We start from the raw sequence: 22,820 nt of genomic DNA on the forward strand, positions 1-22,820 counted from the left end.
GTGTGTGTGTGTTTGAGAGGGGGGATACCTTCTGTGTTGGCAAACAGATATTTAGAAGTACCCCATGATTCTAAATCAAAATACAACCTGCGCTTGTACCAGAACACCACAACAAAAAGTGGAAACCACATTTGAGTTGAATGCACCCTTACCATATGCCAACTCTAAGTCAATTACTTTACGAGTGTTGTTTTATTTGTTGCTCACAACACAAGCTGAATTAGATACCATGAATGCTCTCATTTTCTAACAGGAAAAGTGATGATAAGTGCTAGGGTCCCCCCCCCAACGCTTTTGAGGCTTAATTCCTTAATACAGCAGTCTTGGGAGGTTAGACCTAGGGGCAGGTATTCATGTGGGCGGGGCCCTCCTGGATGGATTAGTGCCGTGCCGTCTCCCAGGAATGGGTTAGCCACCGTGAAAGTTAGGCCCCTTGTTCTTCAGCCCTGAAGCATTTACCAGAAGCTGACCACGTGAAGCCATCCAATTTTGGGCTTTCAGGCTCCAGAACTCCAAAAGAAAATGTTTCTTTTACTTATTGTTATTATTACTTGTTATTATTTACTTATTGTTATTATTCTATTAGAGCCACAGAAAGTGCACATCGACAATTGAGGAGGTTCAGTAACTCTCCTAAGACAACATAGCCAGGATGTAGCAGATTAATTTCAAACCTAGTTACTCTGCTCAAAATCCGTTACACTACGCCATATTTTGCTATTGACTGTGATTGCTATTATTCCATGAATTATAAGCCCTTCCTAAAGAAGCTCTCTCTGGTTTAGCCTCTTACAAACTAGAGTTACAGATGTTAGAGAAATGCCTTTGCAAAACGGATTTTAATGGGTTCTGTCTCGGTTCACAGATTTCTGAGTCAGGAATCCCAGATCCGGCTGCAATTTGTCTGCAGTCACACACCCAGTGGGCGTCGAGGCTTGACTGTAAAATTCTGAACTGAGCATAGGGAATCCAAAATCTATCCTTGAGGCAACGAGTTCGCAGTTTCTGCCGGGATGCCCGGCACCGCGCCTGCCCCGGGCATTTCCGCCGAATGCCTGGAGAGCCAGGAGTGTGGCCGCTGATCGCTGAGACTACGAATGCCAGCCACACCCGAGCCAGCCCGGGAGGGCCGCAGTGCTCCCAGGGACCAGCAGGGGGCGCGCGCCGCCCGGCCCCGGGGGGAGGGGCGGGTGGGCGGGGCGTTGCGCTGGGCGCTTCCGGTTCCGGCGCTGGGAGGAGCTCAGCCGCTGGCGCAGTGGGTGCTGCTGCAGGCAGTGGGCTGCTCCCGGTGTCCCCTGCTCCGTCCTCTCAGACGCGCCGCCGCCGCCTGCGGACTCTGCCGCGAGCTCGGCTTTCGTCGGTGAGGCTGTTTCAGAGCTAGGGGCGTCGCGGGGAGGAGCGGGGCGGCCGAGGTGCGGGGCTGGCGGGCGCGGGCGCGGCGGTGTCTCGCGTGGCCTCCTCGCCGGGGCCATGGCCGCCTCCCCGCGGCCTCGCGCGTGGCCAAGGTCGCTTCCCTGCAGCGCCGCGGGGCTGCCCCTCGGTTCGCCTCGCGGGGAGAGGACCGCGGGGGCCAGCGGGGTGCGGCCGCCCGGGCCCCGGCGCTGACGTCAGCCTGGCGGGGCGCGGGGCGGGGCCGCCGCCTGGATCCCGGCCTCCCTTTGTTCTGCGGCCCCCGAAAGGGCGGCTGCTCGGGCGCCGCGGCCTCCCGTGAGCTTCTGATGAAAAGGGAGCGCTCGATCGGGACGGCTCGGGAGGCTCGGAGGCTGCCTTAGGGCAGTCCGCCGTTTGACAAGATCCACATATTAACACTAGCAGAACACCCGCGACCGACTGATGCGTGCCGTGTTCTGCAATATTGTCTCTTTATTCTTTTAGGGTTTCGGAGCACGTAGCTTATAAATAGCTGTACAGTCTTCCTCTTTAGCCTGAGAACCGAGAGTAGTGCTTTTAATGAGATTTTAATGTTGAAGCATCAAACGAGAGTCGCCAAAAAAAAAAAATAATAATATGGCTTTCCTACACCGTTCTTGCACCTGCTAGTTGTAATGGCATGTTTTGAAGGCAGAGGTAGCCTTCAGAAATAGTTCAGAAGTTCTCTGCTGCATAGTGCTCTCTGGGCAGGAAGAATAGAATTTTTTTCTTAAGGCTGGTGTCTGAGCCTGAAAAACTAATTTGCTTCTGAAACTGATTTGAGTTGTATATGTTGGGCATGCCTTGTCCCTCCCTCCTTTGTCTTAACTGCAGCCTTTGGGGAACATTGTATTTTGGAATTTAGAGCTATTGAGGTTTCATCTTTATGTGTTAGACAAAGAGGAGATGTGACACCCCTGGGGTACAGGAGGTGGAGGTGGCGCTGTTATCCCATATTGCTATTTGTGCAGCTGCTGAAGTGAATATTCACTCCAAGTGGGGATTATTAGAAATTATAGATAGCCTCAGGTCAGATTTTGCCATCAGGTGGGTTTTGTGCCAAACCTGGGGATGCTGCTTTTCATTTTCAGAGATTCCTGCGTGAGAGTGGCAGCTAAAGGAGTTTACAGACCTGTTGTAAAAGCTGATTGTTGAGGTTTTGCTGTGTGCCACGCAGTGACTAGGATTTGTGTCTCTTTGAGTCTCACAGCAAATCTGAGAGGTGATTACTATTCCTGTCCCCTCTGAGACGTGAAGAGCAGGGCTTGTCCAGGGTCCAGCCTGCCAGTGAAGAGCTGCAGGTTTATGTACGTAGTTCATCACTCACTCTTGACTGTATGCTGTATGTCCACATACAAAGGAAGACCCAAGGATTTGGTATTTGTTGCCTGCTCAGTGCTTCCAAGCACTGTTGGAGGTACTTGGTTGGGCAGAGTGCCATATAGCCCCTCACAGCCTTACTGGTTCTTTCTGTATACTTGAAAAAAATCTGGGGTTCATTCAGGTGAGCTCGCTGTGAAATGAACTGATTCAAATGATGGGGTGAGGCCTGCCTGTTAAGACATCCATATCCCTTCCTTTGCTTGCTGTTTTCAGACCAATCAGAACTGCTTGTTCTTCCCCACAGATTGGCTCAACTCTCACACCAACTGTCTCTATTCCTCTTCTGTACTGCAAAGACCACTTTCCAGGAGTTTTCAGGTAATACTGCTAATTCCTTCAAAGCCCAACATAGTGCCTGGCATATGATGTCCCAAGATGTATCTGAATAAATGTAAAACATTTTCTTAGAGATTTGAACTGTTCAGAAACTTTCAGAGCCCATGTTTCTTGAGTTGACCAAATGTAAAAAATGGCACACAATCTGATAAATGAGGGAAAAGCTGGCATATATGAGTGTTCTAGGTCATAATTTATCTTTTCAACCTAGTAGCATAGCATCATCCTCTGCTACCCAGTACTAAACCAATTGATGCAAAAAATCCCAATTTCCCCTAGTTTCTCTTAGTAGATACCTTAATATATGCATAGCAGTTTATAGAGTATTGTGTTACTTTTATTTACCGATTAGATAGTGAAGAATTTTAACCTTTACAGAAGGGAGAATGGTGCACTGTTAAGTAACTTGCCTTTGTCAACAGCTTCAGTCAAAAAAATAAAACCACAAACAGACTCAATCAAATGTCTTGATGCCCAGATGTCATAACAGTGTAGTCTTACTGTTTATTACAGCATCACAGTTGGATGGCCCGTGGAAATATTACTTATCTAGTCACTTAGTAGTTTGTGGAGTTTTACTTAAATTTCCTGATAATTAAATTTTTGTTTTTATTCTGAAGGCCATGGGAGTTACCAAAATTAACTTCTCAGATGTCAAAAGACATTTTTACCGTTTTAGAAGTGCTGTTGTAGGGGCTGGTGTTATGCTGCAGTGGGTTAAGCTGCTGCTTCAGCACCGGCATCCCATATCTGATTGCTAATTTGAGTCCTGGCTGCTCTGCTTCTCACCCAGCTTCCTGCTAATGTGCTTGGGAAGGCAGCAGAAGACGGCCCAAGTCCTTGAGCCCCTGCCGCCCATGTGGGAGATGAGGATGGAGCTCCTGGCCTCAGCTTAGCCCAGATCAAGCTGTGACAGGATTTTGTTGTTGTTATTTTTTAGATTGATTGATTTATTTGACAGAGTAAACAGAGAGAGAGGGAGAGAGCGATCTTCCATCCACTGGTTCACTCCCCACATGGCTATAGCAGCTGGGGCTGGGCCAGGCCAAAGCCAAGAGCCTAGAACTCCACCCGGGTCTCCCACACAAGTAGCAGGGGCCTCAGTACTTAGGCCATCCTCCACTGCATTCCCAGACACATCAGCAAGGAGCTGGATCAGAAGTGGAGCAGCTGGCTCTCGAACTGGCCCTTACATGGGGTGCTGGCATCACAGGCAGTGGTTTAACCCACTGTGTCACAGTGCGTACCCCACAATGTTTCTAATGAATAGTGTTTATTCCAGGCATTGAGAGCAGGCCACTTTATTTCGGCAGTGCCATAGAACACAAAGTGACTTTTTAAAATAAATTTATATATTTAAGAGACAGAACAAACTCCCATCTGCTGGTTAATTCACCAAATGCCCACAATGGAATGGCTTAGCCTGGACCCAGGAGTCAGGAATTCAATCCGGGTCTCTCACATGGATGGCAAGAACCCAGTCACTTGAGCCATAGCTATTGCCTCCCAGCGTCTGCATTAGCAAGAAACTGTAGTCAGGAGTGGAACCAGATACCACATGTAGGAACCCCAAGATGGACATGACCTGTTTCTAACTCCTTTGGTTAAAGCTTCATTATTTTATCATAAGGTTCTAATACCTTCTCTTACCTTCCACACTGTGATTCTGACTAAATATTTTAAATCCCGTTTTGTGAATTTTAACCCATTATATCCCATTGTTGTATATGTAGGACACCTATAAAGACTTAAAGGGAGCAATAAATATACCACTTAGGTTAACTTTGAAATAAATAATATGTCATTGAAATATTCATACAGTTGAAACTTGGGACTTAAAAGATTAACGTTACCTTGTGAAATAATTTGTGTCTTACAAATTTAGTGACTAGTAAACTGTATTATATTAATGGAAAATGTGTATTATGAGAAAAACCATGCATGGACTTCAAAAATATTTTTCATAAAAATAAATTTGTACTAACTTATTATAACATGTCTGAACAGAACCTAGTTTGACAAAAGAAGGCTAAGACATCAGTTTGAGAAGAATCCTTATCAGAGCAACATGAATTCAGCTAAGATTGAAGCAAGAACAAACATCAAATTTATGATGAAGCTTGGGTGGAAGAATGGTGAAATCATTGATGCTTTACGAAAAGTTTATGGGGACAGTGCACCAAAGAAGTCAGCAGTTTACAAATGGATAACTCGTTTTAAGGAGGGTCGAGAGGATGTCGAAGATGAAGCTCGCAGTGGCAGGCCATCTACATCGATTTGTGAGGAAAAGATTAATCTTGTTCGTGCCCTCATTGAAGAGGACCGACCATTAACAGCAAAAGCAATTGCCAACACCATAGACATCTCGATTGGTTCAGCTTACAAAATTCTGACTGAAAAGTTAAAGCTGAGCAAGCTGTCTGCTCGATGGGTCCCGAGATTGTTGGGCCCAGATCAGCTACACACAAGAGCGGAGCTTGCAAAGGAAATTTTAAATGAGTGGGATCAAGACCCTGAAGCATTTCTTAGAAGAATTGTAACAGGAGATGAAACGGCTTTACCCGTGCTGTCCTGAAGACAAAGCACAATCAGAGCAATGACTACCAAGAGGTGGAAGTGGTCCAGTCAAGAAAAAAGGTCAAAAGGTCATAGCAACCTTTTTTTTTTTTTTTTTTTTGAATACTCAATGCATTTTACTTGTTGACTTTGTGGAGGGCCAAATAATGATATTTGTGAGTTGTGAGAGTATTTTGAAACTATTGCTCAAAGCTTTAGTGGAAAATTGGCCAGGAAAGCCCCATCAGAGAGCCCTTCTGCACCATACCAGTGCTCTTGCTTATTCCTCTGACCAAACAGATGCAGCTTTGCTAGTCTGGATTTGACTCCTTTGACTTCTTTTTGTTTCCTAGTGTTAGTAAGGCTTAAAAAGCCCATTTTTATTCACTTAAAAATGTAAAAACAGACTGTATTCACATAGTTAAATGCCTAGTATCCTCAGTTCTTTAGGAATTGTCTAGATGACTGCTATTATCCCTTGCAACTGTATCTTGATGTTGATGGAGCTTATGTTGAAAAATAAAGCTTATATATTTTATTCTGTCTTTCAACTTTTTTACAAACATTTTTGAGCTCTCACATATATATATAGGTATATATTTTTGAATTTGTATTTGTGAAACTGGGGTATTACTGGCTGAGGTGTCTATTCATGACTCTTAACATGAGAACCAAGAGATGTGTAAAAATGTCAGCAAGCTACTGCCCTAACATTCTTAATAGGGTCCATGGCCTGGGGCCTATCATATTGACCACAGAGTCTCCTAACAACTATGAGAAATTCTCCCCACAGAAGGTGAGCCCACACTTAACCCATTCACCTGGGGATACAAACTCAGCTTTTGATCTCGTTTCCTTGGTGGCCAGAAAGGATTTGCAGGCTAGTTTCCTGCATTAAGTGATTCTCAAACTATTGGATATGTCTCAAGTACTTGGCCTGCAGGTGTAGCTAATCCACGTCTCATTCAGGCCTAATCTGTGGGGCTCCAGATCTAGCCAGAACAAAACACTTCCAGTTTGCTGTGAAATACATAGCTTTCAGTGTCCAATCCCAAATCCTGACCTTTGCAATCCCCAAAGGACATTCCAAATGTGGTGAGTCCTTCCTGTAGCCCATTTCCATCTTCCTCCGTGCAGATTCAGTGACACTGTAGGACTCCAAAGGCTTAGGAAAAGCTGGTCTTTGTTTCCTGTGAATAACACACCACCCGTCCAAGCCAGAACTCTAGTTTACATGCCTCCATTGGGAGTTGCAATGATGAGATCTCATCAAGATTGGGATTTAGGTGACCTAAGACAGTGTAGATTATATGTAAACATAGATAAGCAAAGCAGAATATTAATACATAAACACCAAAATATAAAACAAAAGAATAACACACTATCTTACGTATATATACACAGGAATGTGCTCTCTTACCAGAGACCCGTGGCCACTCATTGAATGGCAAGAATGGGAGCCAAAAACCCTAGCAGGGTCCATGGTTGCTACTGTCAGGTGGCCCTTCCCTTATCCCAAACACAGGGGAAATGCCCTTTGAGCAGAATAAAACCATGGGCTCTAATCCTCCTGCCAGGAGCTGGAATGTTGCCTTAAACTGACAGTGTGAATGGACCCCAAGAGAGACACAAAGTGTGGGATTCTGGTTTGTGTGTGGGGTGCTCGGTTCTCCCAGTACATGCAGAATACCTTGTTCTGAGTCCTCCCTGTGCTTTAGGAACAAGTAAGTGCTTGTAGGGTAAGATGGCACTAGGCAGGGCGGGCGCCTTGGCACAATAGGTGAATCCTCCACCTGTGGCCCTGGCATCCTGTATGGGCGCTGGTTCTAGTCCCGGCTGCTCCTCTTCCAATCCGGCTTTCTGCTGTGGAGTAGGAAAGCAGTGGAGGATGGCCCAAGTGCTTGGGCCCCTGCACGCACATGGGAGACCAGGAAGAAGCACCTGGCTCCTGGCTTTGGATTGGTGCAGCTCCGGCCATTGCAGCCATTTGGAGAGTGAGCCAATGGGAGGAAGACCTTTCTCTGTCTCTTCCTCTTACTGTCTGTAACTCTTGCTCAAATAAATAAAAATCTTAAAAAAAAAAAAAAAAGGCACAGGGATACAGGGAAAGTGGCATTAGACAGTGAAAGCTACACATTGCAGAGCCAACCAGTTCTGGATTCTAACTAGAATGGAGCCTTGCAAATTCAGACTGAGAGTCCTGGATTGGAAGCACCTGGGAATAAGCACCGCATGTTTAATTGAGAAGCTTCCATTGAGAAGATAGGATTGGCCTGCCAACCCTTCTGACCACCAAAGCAACTGGTCCATTAAGGGAAGTAAGTCAAAAATCAAGTGTTGGGCTGTTTTCCCTAATTGAGTAGATGGTGAATATGACCAAAGTAGGATTCAACTTGTATGGGAAAACAGCTGGTGTTTGGGTTATAGGCATTGAAATATCCTCAGGGCACCTGAAGGGAAAGACCCCAGGCTATAGTCCTTGAAAGGGATATTAAGACAGAAATTTGGTGATATTTCTATCCACCTCTTGGTTCTCAATGCTGGTGTGAGTCCTGGATAGTCCCTTCAGCCAGCACTAGCCAGGTTTGAAGAATGTTAATAGAATCACACACATCCAAAATACATACTTATAAGTATGTACACAGAAAAATAAGCACCCAATAAATAAACAATAAAAACAGTAGGAGTATAAAATGGGATATAATAGGAATATACTGTGCTTAAAGTCCAGATTGTTCTGAACTCTCAGGTTGCTGATGGAGTCTGCATGGGGTGAGATGACAACAGGCTGCAGGGATAGCCCTCCCTTGTCTGGAGTTTGGTGGTTGGATGATTCCCAAGTTCAAGGATTTGTATCAGATGCTGAAAGCGACACATTCCACAGCAAGCTTTTTTTTTTTTTTTTTCCTAGTTCCAGGTGGTTGTAGATGAAGCCAGATGAGGCCTGGATTAAGAAAATTTGAGGGCCAGGTTCCTGAAGTGTATGTCACTGAGAGGCTTCCAAGGCAGGAATGGGACTGCCCACCCATTCTGGCCATCAAAGCGGGTGGACCACTAATGAAACTGGGTCAGAGCTTGACTGTTGGGCTGTTAACTACTCAATGGGTAGATCATTGGAGCCATGTTAGGGCTCAGCATGCTGGGGGAGACAGATCATTCAGAAGAAGTATTGGGAAATGTGTAGTGAATGTTCCCACAACACCACAGTTACAGAGGTGCCTCAGAGAATGGGCCCTACAGAAGCTCTGAGGCTACCAGCTTGGTAATATTTACCCTCATCTCTTGGTTCTCAGTGCTAGTCTATGTCATGAACAGTTACCTCAGCCATAATTGCCTGGCTCAATAATAAAGTATATATACTGGAAAATATTCACAAATGCATGCAGGAAAAAATAGAAATTAAACATTTTGATATGCATAAATACACAGAAATTTATTATGTTTTGCTTCATCTACCGTTGTAGAGGAAAATATCACTAGGCTTACATACAATATAAACATACCCACATAAAATGTGTAGGTATATAAAGCAGAATATTAACATAAATATCGCCAGTGCTGTGGCTTAACAGGCTAATCCTCCGCCTTGCGGCGCCGGCACACCAGGTTCTAGTCCTGGTTGGGGCACCAGATTCTATCCCGGTTGGCCCTCTTCCAGGCCAGCTCTCTGCTATGGCCCGGGAAGGCAGTGGAGGATGGCCCAAGTCCTTGGGCCCTGCACCCACATGGGAGACCAGGAGAAGCACCTGGCTCCTGGCTTTGGATCAGCGAGATGCACCGGCCGCAGCGGCCATTGGAGGGTGAACCAACGGCAAAAAGGAAGACCTTTCTCTCTGTCTCTCTCTCTCACTATCCACTGTGCCTGTCAAAAAAAAAAAAAAAAGTATCTGATTAATTAAAAAAAACATAAATATCAAAATAGATATTTCTGGCATAAAGCTGAAAAGAGCACACTTTCATATACACATAGTTTTTCCATAAATTTTTTTGTTATTTTTAATTAAAATACTACATTATTTGAAAGAGAGGCAAGGGCTTTTTATTTATTTATTTTTACTTATTTATTTGAAAGAGTTATACAGAAAGAAGGAGAAGCAGAGAGAGTCCTCAGTTGGCTGCAATGGCTGGAACTGCGCCAGTCTGAATCCAGGAGCCAGGAGCTTCTTCCAGGTCTCCCACACGGGGGCAGGGGCCCAAGGACTTAGACCATCTTCTACCACTTTCGCAGTAGGTATGTCCACCAGGCCATAAGCAGAGAGCTGGATTGGAAGTGGAGCAGCTGGGTCTCAAACCAGCACCCATATGGGATGCTGGCACTGCAGGCGGTGGCTTTACCTGCTGTGCCACAGTGCTGACCCCGCAAGGGCATTCATGCTAGCAGGATCATGCAACACGAGACAAGAGGGGCATATCAGGAGTTTCCATCCATGAATGGCAGCCAAGGGAGTTCCTCAGAGCCAGTTTCTAGGGTCTCTTGCCTCAATTACCAGTGCATTGCCCATTTAACCAACAAGACCAAGTGCCTTAGCCCTCCTGTGAGGAGCTGGGATACTTAGAACATCTCTCTGGATTAGAACCCTTCTTTAGAACTGCCAAAGGAGTCACATATAGTGGAGGCCTGGTTTGTGTGAGTGGTGTGGGGATCTCTCTGGAAATGAAAGCCAGCTTTTTCAGAGTTTTCCCAGCGCTCTGGCAGTAAGCATTTGTGGGTAAGATGGCACAAAACCACATGGATGGCCTTGCTGATGTTGGAGTATCCTCTCCTCTTGGCATTTGGGAGATTCCCAGGGCCCAAATTTGAAAGTAACACATTCCATGACGTACCAGTTCTCTGTTCTGAATGGGACCCGAGATTTGAAAAATCTGCAGGTCAAATATCTGAAACATACTCTGTGTTTTGGGGAATTTCTCACACAGAACAGGTGCCAACCCTGTTTGGCCACCAACATAAGTGATCCAAGGGAAACCAGGGAAAAAGTCCAGTAATGGGCTCCATCTCCCCAGTTGGATAGATGATGGTTGTAGCCAAATTAGGGCGCAGCTTGTGGGGACAGACAGTTCTTGCAGAGTTGGTGTTTGACAAATGGTCAGTGAAGATGTTCAGTGCAGCTGAATTGAGGGGAATTAGGAATAGATCTTTCAAGAGATCAGACTGGCGGCTTGGTGATAGTTTCATACATCTCCTGGTTCTTAATGCTGGTCTGAGTCATGAATAGTCACTTCAGCCAATGATAACCCAGTTTGATAAATAATTAAATATAACCCCCACCAAATTATATGTGTACAAATATGTATACAGAAGTATGAAGCAAATTTTAAAACATGAATATGCATAAATATAGAAATTTATTAATATAAACATGTATCTTTATCTGCCACACTGGGGTGCTTCACTAAACAGTATAAAAAATTGTGTGTATGTGATTGCTAAATAGAAATTACCCATAAGATATATATATATAAAAATGAAACTATTAATACATAAATATGTAGGTATCAAAATATTTATTTCTTAAACAAGACACCCCCCTCCCCCCAGGAAAAGCATGGTTTTTTGTATACACAGGAATTGTCATGCAGGGACCAATGAGGACTCTCTGCAGCTACTTACAAAGATAAGAGCTGAAACTAAGGCAGTCGGAGATTGCCATTTCAGGTTTCCTTTTCTGGATCTGACGCACCAGGTTATTCCTCTCTGATTATAAGACCCAGTGCCATCATGCTCCTGAGCAGGTAAGATTTTTCTAAGTCTGTCCACCTGGATGAGAGTACTTTGGAATTCCCAAGAGAGGTGCACACAGTAAACTCCTGGCTTGTGTGCGCCGTGTAGGGTTCTGCTAGGAGGGAAACACCAGCTTGTTTAGAGCCCTCCTGGTGCTCTGGCATGAAGCAGGTATGCATGAAAAAAGTGGTCCTGGGCTTTGGGGATAACCCTTCCATATTTGGAATATCCTCCAGATAGATGAGAGATTCCCAGGAACTGGCATCATGGGCCAGTGTTGTGGTGTAGCAGGTTAAGTTGCCACCTACGATGCCTGCATCCCTTATAAGTTCTGGTTCAAGTCCTGGCTGCTCTGCTTCCTGGCTGCTCATGTGGGAGTCCTGGATGCGGCTCCATGCTCCTGGCTTTGGCCTGTCCCAGCCTTGGCCATTTGGGAAATGAGTCAGTGGATGGAGGATTTCTGTCTGTCTCTCTTTGTAACTGGCTTTCAAATATATATAATATATTCTGCATCAGACACTTAAAACTACACATTCCAGAGCAAACCAGTTATGTCAGGTTCTAGATGTATCTAGAGTACCACGGATTAAACCTGAATTTGATCTGCATTGGAAACTCCAAGGGGCCGAGTACTTTTGCTTGAGAAAGTCCTAACACAGGAGATTGACCTGTAACCCTGTCTGACCACCCAAGCAGGTGGTCCACTACTGCATGGATGAGTGTAGAGAAACTAGGGCTCAGCTGGTGGGGTAAGAGTTTTTTTGTTGGTGTTTTCAAAATGTGTGATAAATACACCCAAGGCACACGACTATAGAAATAAGCCCCACATGGCCTTGCAAGGATCTTAGGCCAGGAACTTGGTGATATTTCTACACAATCTTTGGATTTCAGTGTGAATCTGAGTTATCAATAGCCACCTCAGTGTATAATTGCTCAGTTTGATAAATATTAGTATAAATATTCATATCTATAGATACATACTTACAAGTATATACAGGGTAATATGCAACAAATTTAAATACATAATATGAATATGCATAAACAAAATTAGAAATATATTAATGTGAACATGCAACTTTATTTACCACACTAGGGTACCTCACTAGACAGTATAATACAGAAATTTATATACATATATGCACACATACAAAAATATACATGTTAATAAATACAGATGACAATAAAATATGTAGACATAAAAAAGAATATTAATAAATATACACCTATCAGTATATTTGTTTAGAAAACTAAAGAAAACATTCCTGGGATGGGCATTTGGCTTAGCAGTTAAGACACAGATTGGGGCCTGCGCCGTGGCTCAACAGGCTAATCCTCCGCCTTGCGGCGCCGGCACACCGGGTTCTAGTCCCGGTCTGGGCACCGATTCTGTCCCGGTCCCCCTCTTCCAGGCCAGCTCTCTGCTGTGGCCAGGGAGTGCAGTGGAGGATGGCCCAAGTGCTTGGGCCCTGCACCCCATGGGAGACCAGGAGAAGCACCTGGCTCCTGCCATCGGATCAGCGCGGTGCGCCGGCCGCGGTGCGCCAGCCGCGGCGGCCATTGGAGTGTGAACCAACGGCAAAAAGGAAGACCTTTCTGTCTCTTTCTCTCACTGTCCACTCTGCCTGTCAAAAAAAAAAAAAAAAAAAAGACACAGATTGGGGTGCTCGCATCCCACTTGGGAATGCCTGGCTCCTTATTCCATCTTCCTGCTAATGCAAACCCTGGAAGGCAGCAGTGATGGCTCAAGTAATTGGGTTTCTTCACCCACATGGTATTCCCAGATTGAGTTTCTGGCTCCTGGCCGTGGCCCCAGCCCAACCCCAGATGTTGTGGGCATTTGAGGAGTGAATCCATGGATGAAAGTGCTATCTTCTCTTTCTTCCCCTCTCCCTCTTCCTTTCCCTCTCCCCCCTCCCACAAATAAGTGAATAAATATATTTTTAAAGATTTATTTATTTATTTATTTAAAGGTCAGAGTTACACAAAGAGGCAGAGAGAGAGAGGTCTTCCCTCCACACGTTCACTCCCCAGATGGCCGCAATGGCCCGGAACTGAGCTGATCGGAAGCCAGGAGCCAGGAGCTTCTTCCAGGTCTCCCATGCAGTGCAGGGACCCAAGGACTTGGGCCATCCTCCACTGCTTTCCCAGGCCACAGCAGAGAGCTGGATCAGAAGTGGAGCCTGGCTTTGATTGACAACACCTGGAAGCCAAGCATCTGGCCCATACTTAATTATTTGAGAAGTTCTTCACATGGGTAATTGGCTTGCCAACCCAAAGCACCCAAAAGCAGGTGGTTCTCTAAGAAAATTAAGTAAAAGTTTGAGTATTGGGCCATTTTCTCCCAATTAGATGGATAATGAGTATAGCAAAACCAGGGTTCTGCTTGTTGGGGAAGACGGTAGGGAATGTGCAGTGAATATGCAGAAGGTACCAGTCTACAGAGAGGCCAAGGACCTGGCAGGGATCTTAAGCCAGTGCTTAGTCAAATTTCTGTACACTCTTGATTCCTAATGCTTTTCTGAATCATTAATATTCATCTCAGCCAACAATAGACTTTTATAAATATTAATATACACAGATGAAAATGTATATTTATACAGAAAAATTGGAATAATTCAAATAAATACATAAATGGAACATATATACATATAAAATGTAGAAATTCACTAGTAGAAACATGTATCTCTAACTGTCAGAATGGGTACTTTAGCAGACAATGTAGAGGAGACAACATAAATGAACCTATGAATGCGTCTATGTGTGTGTGTTTATGTAATATGCCCAGAATAGGCAGAGAGTTAGGGAAAATGAGCTGGAAGACTTTTCAACAATGTCTATCTCTAGAGCTACACCAGAACTCTACCTCCTTACATACCAATGCAGTATGCCCAATTTCCCATGGTGCACCAGTCTCCTGTACCAGGAAGAAAGTGCCCTGATGAGCACATGTCCGTACAGCTCAATGTAAAGAAGCCATGAAACTCCCAGAAGATCTCATGTGCACTAACTCTCCCCCCAACTCCACCCTGTTAATATATTTGCTTAGGGTACCACCCCCTACCCCATAAAGGGGACCACTGAGTGTGTGGGGGGGGTAACCCTTTTTGACCCCCTCATGCTCTCTCCTTGTGGACAGCTCTCTCTTGCTCTCTGACTCTCTCATGGTAAGTATCTCTTCTTGTGGGTTTGTCTACATTTATGCCCAAATACATATTCACTCACTTTAAATAAACCCTGCTGTCATTACCACACTTTACATATGCTCTGCTTTTAATTCCTGTCTCATATGGAGGCAAGAATCTGGCATTAAAAGTGGGAAACACATCTTACAACATATGCACAAAATATGTACATGGATAAATGTAGGTTATATATAAAAATGTGTAGATAGCAAGCAGAATATGATTATGTGAATTCATAAATATCAAAATATGAATATATTAAAACTTAAAGAAATAGTATCTCTTGTATACACTGGAACTTATATTCTTACCAGGGACCAATCAGCACTCTTATCATTTACTGGAACTTTGGGACCTAATAACACCAGGGAGCCAAGGGCTCCATGTTTCCTGTGGACCTTGCTGACCTCGGTCACCAGGGTAGTCACCTTATGACTTAGCAAAACCATATCCCATACCTGATTGTGAAAAACTAAAATGTTTCCTAAATCTAACAGTTTAGGTGAGAGCCCTCTTTTGGAACTCCCAGACAGAGTGCTGTCATCCCTCATGGGTACTGGTTCAAGTCCCAGCTACTCCACTTTCCATCCAGATCCCTGCTAAAGCGGCTGGGAAAGCAGTGGAAGATGCCTCAAGTGCTTGGGCCCCTGCACCCACATGGGAGACCTGAATGAAGCTCCTGGCTTTGATTTGGCCCAGCCTTGGCTGTTGAGGCCATTTGGGGGAGTGAATAGGCAGGTAGAAGACTTCTCTACCTCTTTATAACTTTGCCTTTCAAATAAATGAATAAATCTTAAAAAAAAAAAAGGGAGCTCTCAATGGAGGGCCATGCAGCATGCAGTACAATTCTGGTTTGACTGGGAGTCATGGGATCTCCCCGGAAATGAAGCCCAGCTTGTTTGAGTTTCGGTCTGCTCTGGCATCAAGCCAGTGTCCATGGGGTAAGATGGCATCAGGATCAGCGGTGGCTCTACCATGTGTCTGCACTGTCCTCTGGGAATTCACAGGGCCGAAACTTGGCATGAGACACTGAAACCTACACATTCCAGAAGCAACCATTCCTGTTTGATTCTAGCTAGTTCTAGAGCCCCTATTCAGATTGAGCCTGAATGAGAGTTGGATTGGAAACACCTTAGGGCCAAATACTGAAGCACAGTCAATTGTTTGTGAGTAGATCCTGATATACAAGATTGGCCAGCTAACCATTTCTGGTCACCAAAGAAAGCAGGCATCCATATGGAAACTAGATCAGATTTCCAGGTTTGGGCTTTGTTTTTCCAACAGTATCTTTGATGAGTGTAACATAACTAGGATTCAGCTTGTGAGGGAAGCAATTTCTTCATAGCTGGTGTTTGGTTAATGTGCAGTGAATATGTGCAAGCCACCAGTCTATAGAAAGGGCTCAGGCCATGGGCCACATTCCATGCCAGGGGTCCTAGACCAACATTGTGGTGATAGCTCAACACATCTCATTGTTAGTTTGAGTCATGAAAAGTCACCTCATTCGGCCAGCACCGCGGCTCTCTTGGCTAATCCTCCGCCTGTGGCGCCGGCACCCTGGGTTCTAGTCCCGGTTGGGGTGCCGGATTCTGTCCCGGTTGCTCCTCTTCCAGTCCAGCTCTCTGCTGTGGCCCAGGAAGGCAGTGGAGGATGGCCCAAGTGCTTGGGCCCTGCACCCGCATGGGAGACCAGGAGGAAGCACCTGGATCCTGGCTTCGGATCAGCATAGTGCACCAGCCGTGGCAGCCATTTTGGGGGTGAAACAATGGAAAAAGGAAGACCTTTCTGTCTCTCTCTCTCTCTCTCTCTCTCTCACTGTCTAACTCTGCCTGTCAAAAAAAAAAAAAAAAAAGGAAGAAAAGTCACCTGTCACCTCATTCAATGATAGCCCAGTTTGATAAATATTAATACAAATATACACACCTGAAAACATGTTTATAAATATCTAGAAATAAATATGGGACAAATTCAAATAAATACAGAAACATATGAGTATGTGTAGAGAATGTAGAAATTTATTCATATAAACAAGTAGCTTTATATGGATGCTTCACCAGACAGTACAGATGAGAAAACAAAATTATACAAAAAAGTATTTTTAAATAAGTAGGTATAGATTACATATAAATGATATATAAAGTGGAATATTAATACATAAGTATGAAATGTTTATCCTTTTTAAAGATTATTTATTTGAAAGGCAGTTATAGAGAGAAAGAGAGAGAGAGACCTTCCATCTGTTGATTCACTCCCCAACAGCTGGAGCTGAGCCTATCTAAAATCAGGAGCTAGGAGCTTCTTCTGCATCTCTCACATGGGTGCAGAGGCCTAAGGATTTGGGTCATCCTTCACTGCTTTCCCAGGTGCGCAAGTAGAGAGCTGGATCAGATAGTAGAGCAGCAGAGACTCAAACTGGCACCTAAAAAGAATGCTGGTACTGCAGGCAGTGGCTTTACCTGCTTGACCACAATGCCAGCCAAAATATTTGTTAAATAAAACTTAAAAATCCATAAAGCACCTTATTGTATACACAGGAGTTGTATTCATGCCAGTGGCAGTTCTCATTTGCTGGCATTGATGAGAGCCAAAAACTCCAACTCGGTCCTTGCTGGCCACTTTCAGATGGCCCTTGACTGACCTCAAGCCCCAGGGCATTCCCCTCTTTTACATGACAATCTAAAATACCAATTAAAGAGAGATTTAAAGAATAATGATATCTGTGAATAAGCAGAGAGTTGTAGTCAGATTATGCATGCACAAAGTATAAAGCATGAGTGTATCCAAGGAGGTTTAAGCAAAGGAGAGTTTGTAAAGGCAAAAATATGGATCCCTTAGTCAGATGTTTTGAAATAATAGTGTTTGGTCACAATGATTAATAACCAGGGTGACTTAGTTCTAGTTTGGGGGAAAAAAGCAGATCATCTGTAGAAGTAAGTTTGAGCCATATTTGACAGAAACATTAACTAAGTTAGACAAAAGGATTGGAGAGAAGTAGATGGGGCTTTCTGTATATCCTTGGGGAAGGATTGTCTTTTCCAGGTGCAAAGAGGTTCTGGCTTTGAGGGTATACTGGTATACTGGAAAAGGTGCTACAGAGATCAGTAGTTGGAAATTCACTTTAAAAATTTTTGAAAGGATACTTCTCCTCATCTTTGAGAGGTTCTGTATTTCCTTCACTAGACAAATTTTGAAATTTCAAAATAACTCCATTTTGGCCAGCAAAGTAGGATGTCATCCCAGGTTATTTGGGTCCAGAGACAGCCAATTGTAACTCTTGAGAACAAATTGCCCCTGAAAAGCCTGCCAACAGTTCAAGAGAAACACCTACTGAGATACCTGTTTGAAGTGTTTGGAAAGGGGCCAGCACTGTGGGGTAGTTGGATGGGAACCAGCACCATGGGCAGCTGGACAAAGGCTGACACCGTGGGGTAGTAGGTTAAGCCTCTGCCTGCAGTGCCAGCATCCCATATGGGTGGCTAGTTTGAGTCCCAGCTGCTCCACTTCTGATTCAGCTCCATGGGAAAACAGTGGAAAATTGCCCAATTGCTTGGGCCCCTACACCCACACGGGAGACATGGAAGAAGGTCTGGGCTCCTGGCTTTGGATCAGCCCAGCTGTTGTGGCCATTTCGGGAGTGAAACGGCAGGTGGAAGACCTCTCTCGCTGTCTCTCCCTCCTCTCCCTCTCTCTGTAACTCTGCCTTCAAATAAATAAATAATAAATATTTTTTTTAAAAGTGTGTGAACAAAGCTACTCATCTATCAGGTCAATTTGACATGGGAGCTGTACACAGAACACATAGCTGTCTAATGTTGGCCATCTTGCTCAACCTTAAGGGGTCCTTTGATCTTTATGCAATCGTTTTCTATTCCCAGAAATGTCTGTCTTAAAATTTATCAGTATCTTTCTTTTCAGCAGCCTGTTTTCAGAGAAAGTACTCTCCCTGTCTGTAAAGATGTTTGTAATAACTCATGTCCTAACCTGTGAGAAATTTGCCCCTGCTCACCTCAATCCTGCATTTTTGGCAAAAGCCAATGTGCTCACTGTGTGATGACAATGAAAATTTACTATCACAGAATACAGAAATTCTGACTAGAATTTGACCACTTTGGAATACTGCCCAAGAATCATTAAAAGTCATTGGCCTTGTGTCTCCTGGGCCTGTGCGAATGAGCCTTATATTAACTTTATGTTAACTTTTTTTACAGAGCTTGTTTTGTGTAAGGCCGCTACAAAACACACCAAACACTGGAGTTAAGGGAAAGGTTTATTGTCAGATAGGGGAAGCCCGATGAGCCCCTGGGGGAGAGGGCGAGAGAGCAAGAGAGAGAGGGATCAGGAGAGGGGGCACGTGTTCGAGAAACAGGCCCTGTTATACCTTTGCAGGGGCAGGGAAATAGGAGCAGTGAATCCCATTAGAATCAGGGTGGATCTGACACCTGTGGTTGGGCCATCTGGTCACCTGGCTTCTATCAATGACAGCAGGGGCTAGAGCCTAGCATGGTGTCCAGGACATAGATTGGTAAGACCTGAACCATTTTACTTGCATTTTTTTAATGTTGACCCTCTCTGGACAGTGATTTTTAATCATGAAACAGGCGGTGGCTGATTAAACAAATTTAGAACATGGGTTACCCTTCCTGGGCCTCTTTGTTGTGGATGAAATCAGGTGATCTGAATGAGGGCATATTAATATGCCCCCTTCTGACTTGAAATGAATTCTCTGAGACCTCCACCTGAAGCATGGAGGTGGGAATCAAGGAGGATGTATTCCATAGGCCCTGGCACGGCTGGAAAAGCTGAGGTCAAGGGGCTCTTGCAGGCACTGCTGCGGGGGTCCGAGAGTGTGCAGTGAAAAACTGGGAAGTTTGCTTTCATTCCTAGCCAATAATGTCAGTAGAAATCCATTAGAAAAGAATGTGGAGGGTTGGGGGTGCAGGCGGGAAACAGGCTTTATTTCAGCAAACAGCTTTCTACAAAACCTAAGTTCACTCCTGGGAACAAAGGAGGGGGCTGCCTCCTAAAGGCAAAACAGAGCAGGCCGAGAGCACCTCGTCCTGATTGGTCGACACTCAAAGGAAACTCTGAGTTTGACTGTCTTGGCTGAGCTCCTGCAGCATATTAGAGACATTTTTCCATCTTGGCAGTTGAAATAGAAACATGTCCAGGCAGGGGCTGCCAAGTCCAGCTTGTGGTTTATCCAGGAATGCAGAGCACAGCAGAGAACTTGGGCAGCCAGCAGTCAGCAAACCGCTGCTCGACTCCATTTTGAATCTGGGCCCCGCTAACCACTCAGGATCCATCTTGTAGGTTCAGCTTTGCTCAGAGTGCACGTGGTCCTGTTTCAATACATGCAGGCACATACAATATGTATGAATGTATAATAGAGAAACTTAATAAAATAAATGTGTAGCTTTATCTGACAAATTTGGGTGCTTTGCCAGACAATGTAGAAGAGAAAACTTTATATATCTATGTGTTTTACATATATATACAAACACAGAGTATAATAAATACTTATGAATAAATAATGTAGCTTATAAATGCATAGGCATGTAAAGTAGAATATTAAAACATGAATATGTAAACATCAAAATACATATTTCTTAAATGAAATGGAAAGAAACTACCTAGTATATCATATACTCACAGTCAGTGGTTTTCATGCCAGAGACCAGTGGGCATTCAATGATGGGAGCAAAAATCTCTAATGGATTTGCTAGTTGCCAATTTCAAATGGTCCCTAACCTCAAGCTCTGGGACGATCCCTTTAACCTATAAAAACCAAGTACCACTACATCCTGTGAAGAGCTGAAATAGTTCCTAAATCTGTCAAACTGGAGAGAGACTTTTCAAAAAAAAAGGTTTATTTATAGTTTTTTATTTGAGATTTATTTATTTATTTGAAAGAGAGTTACAGAGAGGCAGAGAGAGAGAGAAAAGAGAGAGGAAAGAGAAAGAGAGTGAGAAAGAGAAAGAGAGAGAGATTGTCTAGTTGTTGGTTCACTCCCCAAATGTCCACCATGACCAGTTCCCAAGCCTGGAACTCCATCTGGGTCACCCATGTGGGTGGCAGGGCCCCAAGCACTTGGACCATCATCTACTTCCTTCCCAGGTGCAATAGCAGGAAGCTGGATCAGAAGTGGAGCAGCTGGAACTTGAACCTGTGCTCATGTGGGATGCCGGCATCACAGGTGGCAGCTTAACCTGTTGCACAACGGCAGCCCCGAGAGATTTTTTTTTAGATTCCTCTGGGAAGCACAAACACTGAAGTCCACGTTTGTGTAGATGTGTTAGGGTTCTCCAAGTAAGTGAAGAACAGCTTGTTCTGTCTTCAGGCTGCTCTGAGGATAAGCAAGTGTGCCTGGGTTATGGGGGTGCCTTTGCCAAGTATGGAGTGTCAGCTGGCATCAGACGTTGAAAGCTACACATTCTAGAACAAACTGGTTCCAAATGGTGTTAACTAGACCTAGAGCCCCACAGATTAACCATGAATGAGGCTTGGATTGGCAACACCAGCGGATCAAGTAGTCAAGACACACTCAACTGTCTGAGAAGCTGAAAACCTAGGATTGCATTCCAAACTCCGTCTGCTCACCAAAGCAAGTGATCCCCTGTGGAACCAGGACCACATGTCCAGTGCTGGGCTCTGTCTGCCCAGTGGGATGGATAATGAGGGTGGCCAAACAAGGTCTGAACTTGCGAGGGAAGATTCTTCATATCTTGTGTTTGGGGACTATGCAGTGGATATGCATGACACCAGACTACAGACAGACTTCAGCCTCCCAGGGAACTTGGGCTGGCATCTTGATGATATTTTTATATATCTTTTGATTCTCAGTGCTGGTTTGAGTCACCTCAACCAATAGTAGCCCAGTTTAATATATATATATATATATATATATATATATATATATATATATAGGGGCAGGCGCTGTGGTGTAGCAGTAAAGCTGCCAGTTCGAGTCCCAGCTGCTCCACTTCTGATCCAGCTCTCTGCTATGGCCTGGGAAAGCAGTAGAAGATGGCCCAAGTCCTTGGGCCCCTGCACCCATGTGGGAGACTCAGAAGAAGCTCCTGGTTCCTGCCTTCTGATCGGCCCAGCTCCTGCCATTGTGGCCAGTTGGGGAGTGAACCAGCGGATGGAAGACCTCTCTCTCTCTCTCTCTCTCTCTCTCCTTCTCTCTTTGTGTAACTCTGACTTTCAAAAAATAAATAAATCTTAAAAAAATAAATATGTATATATACACACCAGAAAATACATATTTTACAGAGGTATGTGGGACTACTTAAGCAAATACATAAACTATGGGTATGTATATATAAAAGCAGAAAAATTTACTAACCTAAACATTTAGTTTTATCTTAAGGATATCTTCACCAGACAGTGCAGAAGAAGAAAACATAAATGAACAAATACAATAAATAGGTCTTTTAAATGTAGATTACATAAAATTCATAGATATAAAAAGCAGAATATTAATATATGATACATATATATCAAAATATATATTTATTAAATTAAGAAAACTGAATAAAGTACACACTATCTCCTATACACATAGGAACTTGATTATGCCAGCACCCAGTGTGCATTCTTGTCATCTGCTGGCAAGGATGGGAGCTAAAAATTCCAACCAGTATTCCTGCTTGCCTAATTTGGGTGGCCCTCGTGGAACCTCCTGCAACAGGGCAGTCCCCTTTTAACCGAATAAGAGCAGGTGCCATCACTCCCTTGTGCAAAGCTGGAAAGTGCCCTCAATTTGTCAGAAATGGTTGGGATCACTTGTTTAGAACCCCCGACGGAGGTACATACAGTAGAATCCTGGTATGTGTGGATGCTGTGGGGCTCTGCCAGGAAATGGAAGACCAGCCTGTGCTGAGCCTCGGTGTGCTTTGGCATCAAGGGAGCATGCTGGGTAAGATGGCTGCAGGTTGCAGGGATGGCCCTGCCAAGATTGGAGCATCCTACAGGCAGCTGGAGGACTCCCGGGGCCAAGATTTGGCATTAAACTCTAAAAGCAAACCAGTTTTTGTATCTGGTTCTGGCGGAATCTAGAGCCCCACAAATGTGTAAATGAGACTTCAGTTGGAAACATTTGGAGGCCAAGTACGTGAGAGATACTGAATTATTTGAGAAACTTCTAAAACGGGAGATTGGCCTGCCAATCCTTTCATGCCACCAAAGTATGTGATTCACCAGGGAAATTGTGTTGGGGTCTCTGTCTCCC

The 22,820-nt window shown here is 44.4% G+C and overlaps 1 protein-coding gene across 1 annotated transcript in view; it reads left to right on the top strand.

Annotated features, from left to right (window-relative positions):
- The first annotated feature begins 1,051 nt into the window (after nt 1-1,051).
- Nucleotides 1,052-22,820, top strand: part of LOC133750477 (uncharacterized) — a 50,854-nt gene continuing 29,085 nt past the window's right edge. Inside the window, exons 1-2 of the mRNA XM_062180077.1 lie at nt 1,052-1,360; nt 3,038-3,111. Of these exons, the coding sequence (XP_062036061.1) occupies nt 1,052-1,360; nt 3,038-3,111 (383 nt within the window). The remainder of the gene's footprint in view (nt 1,361-3,037; nt 3,112-22,820) is intronic.

Source organism: Lepus europaeus, chromosome 21, assembly GCF_033115175.1.
Source record: "Lepus europaeus isolate LE1 chromosome 21, mLepTim1.pri, whole genome shotgun sequence".
NCBI classification, from domain to species: Eukaryota; Metazoa; Chordata; class Mammalia; order Lagomorpha; family Leporidae; genus Lepus; species Lepus europaeus.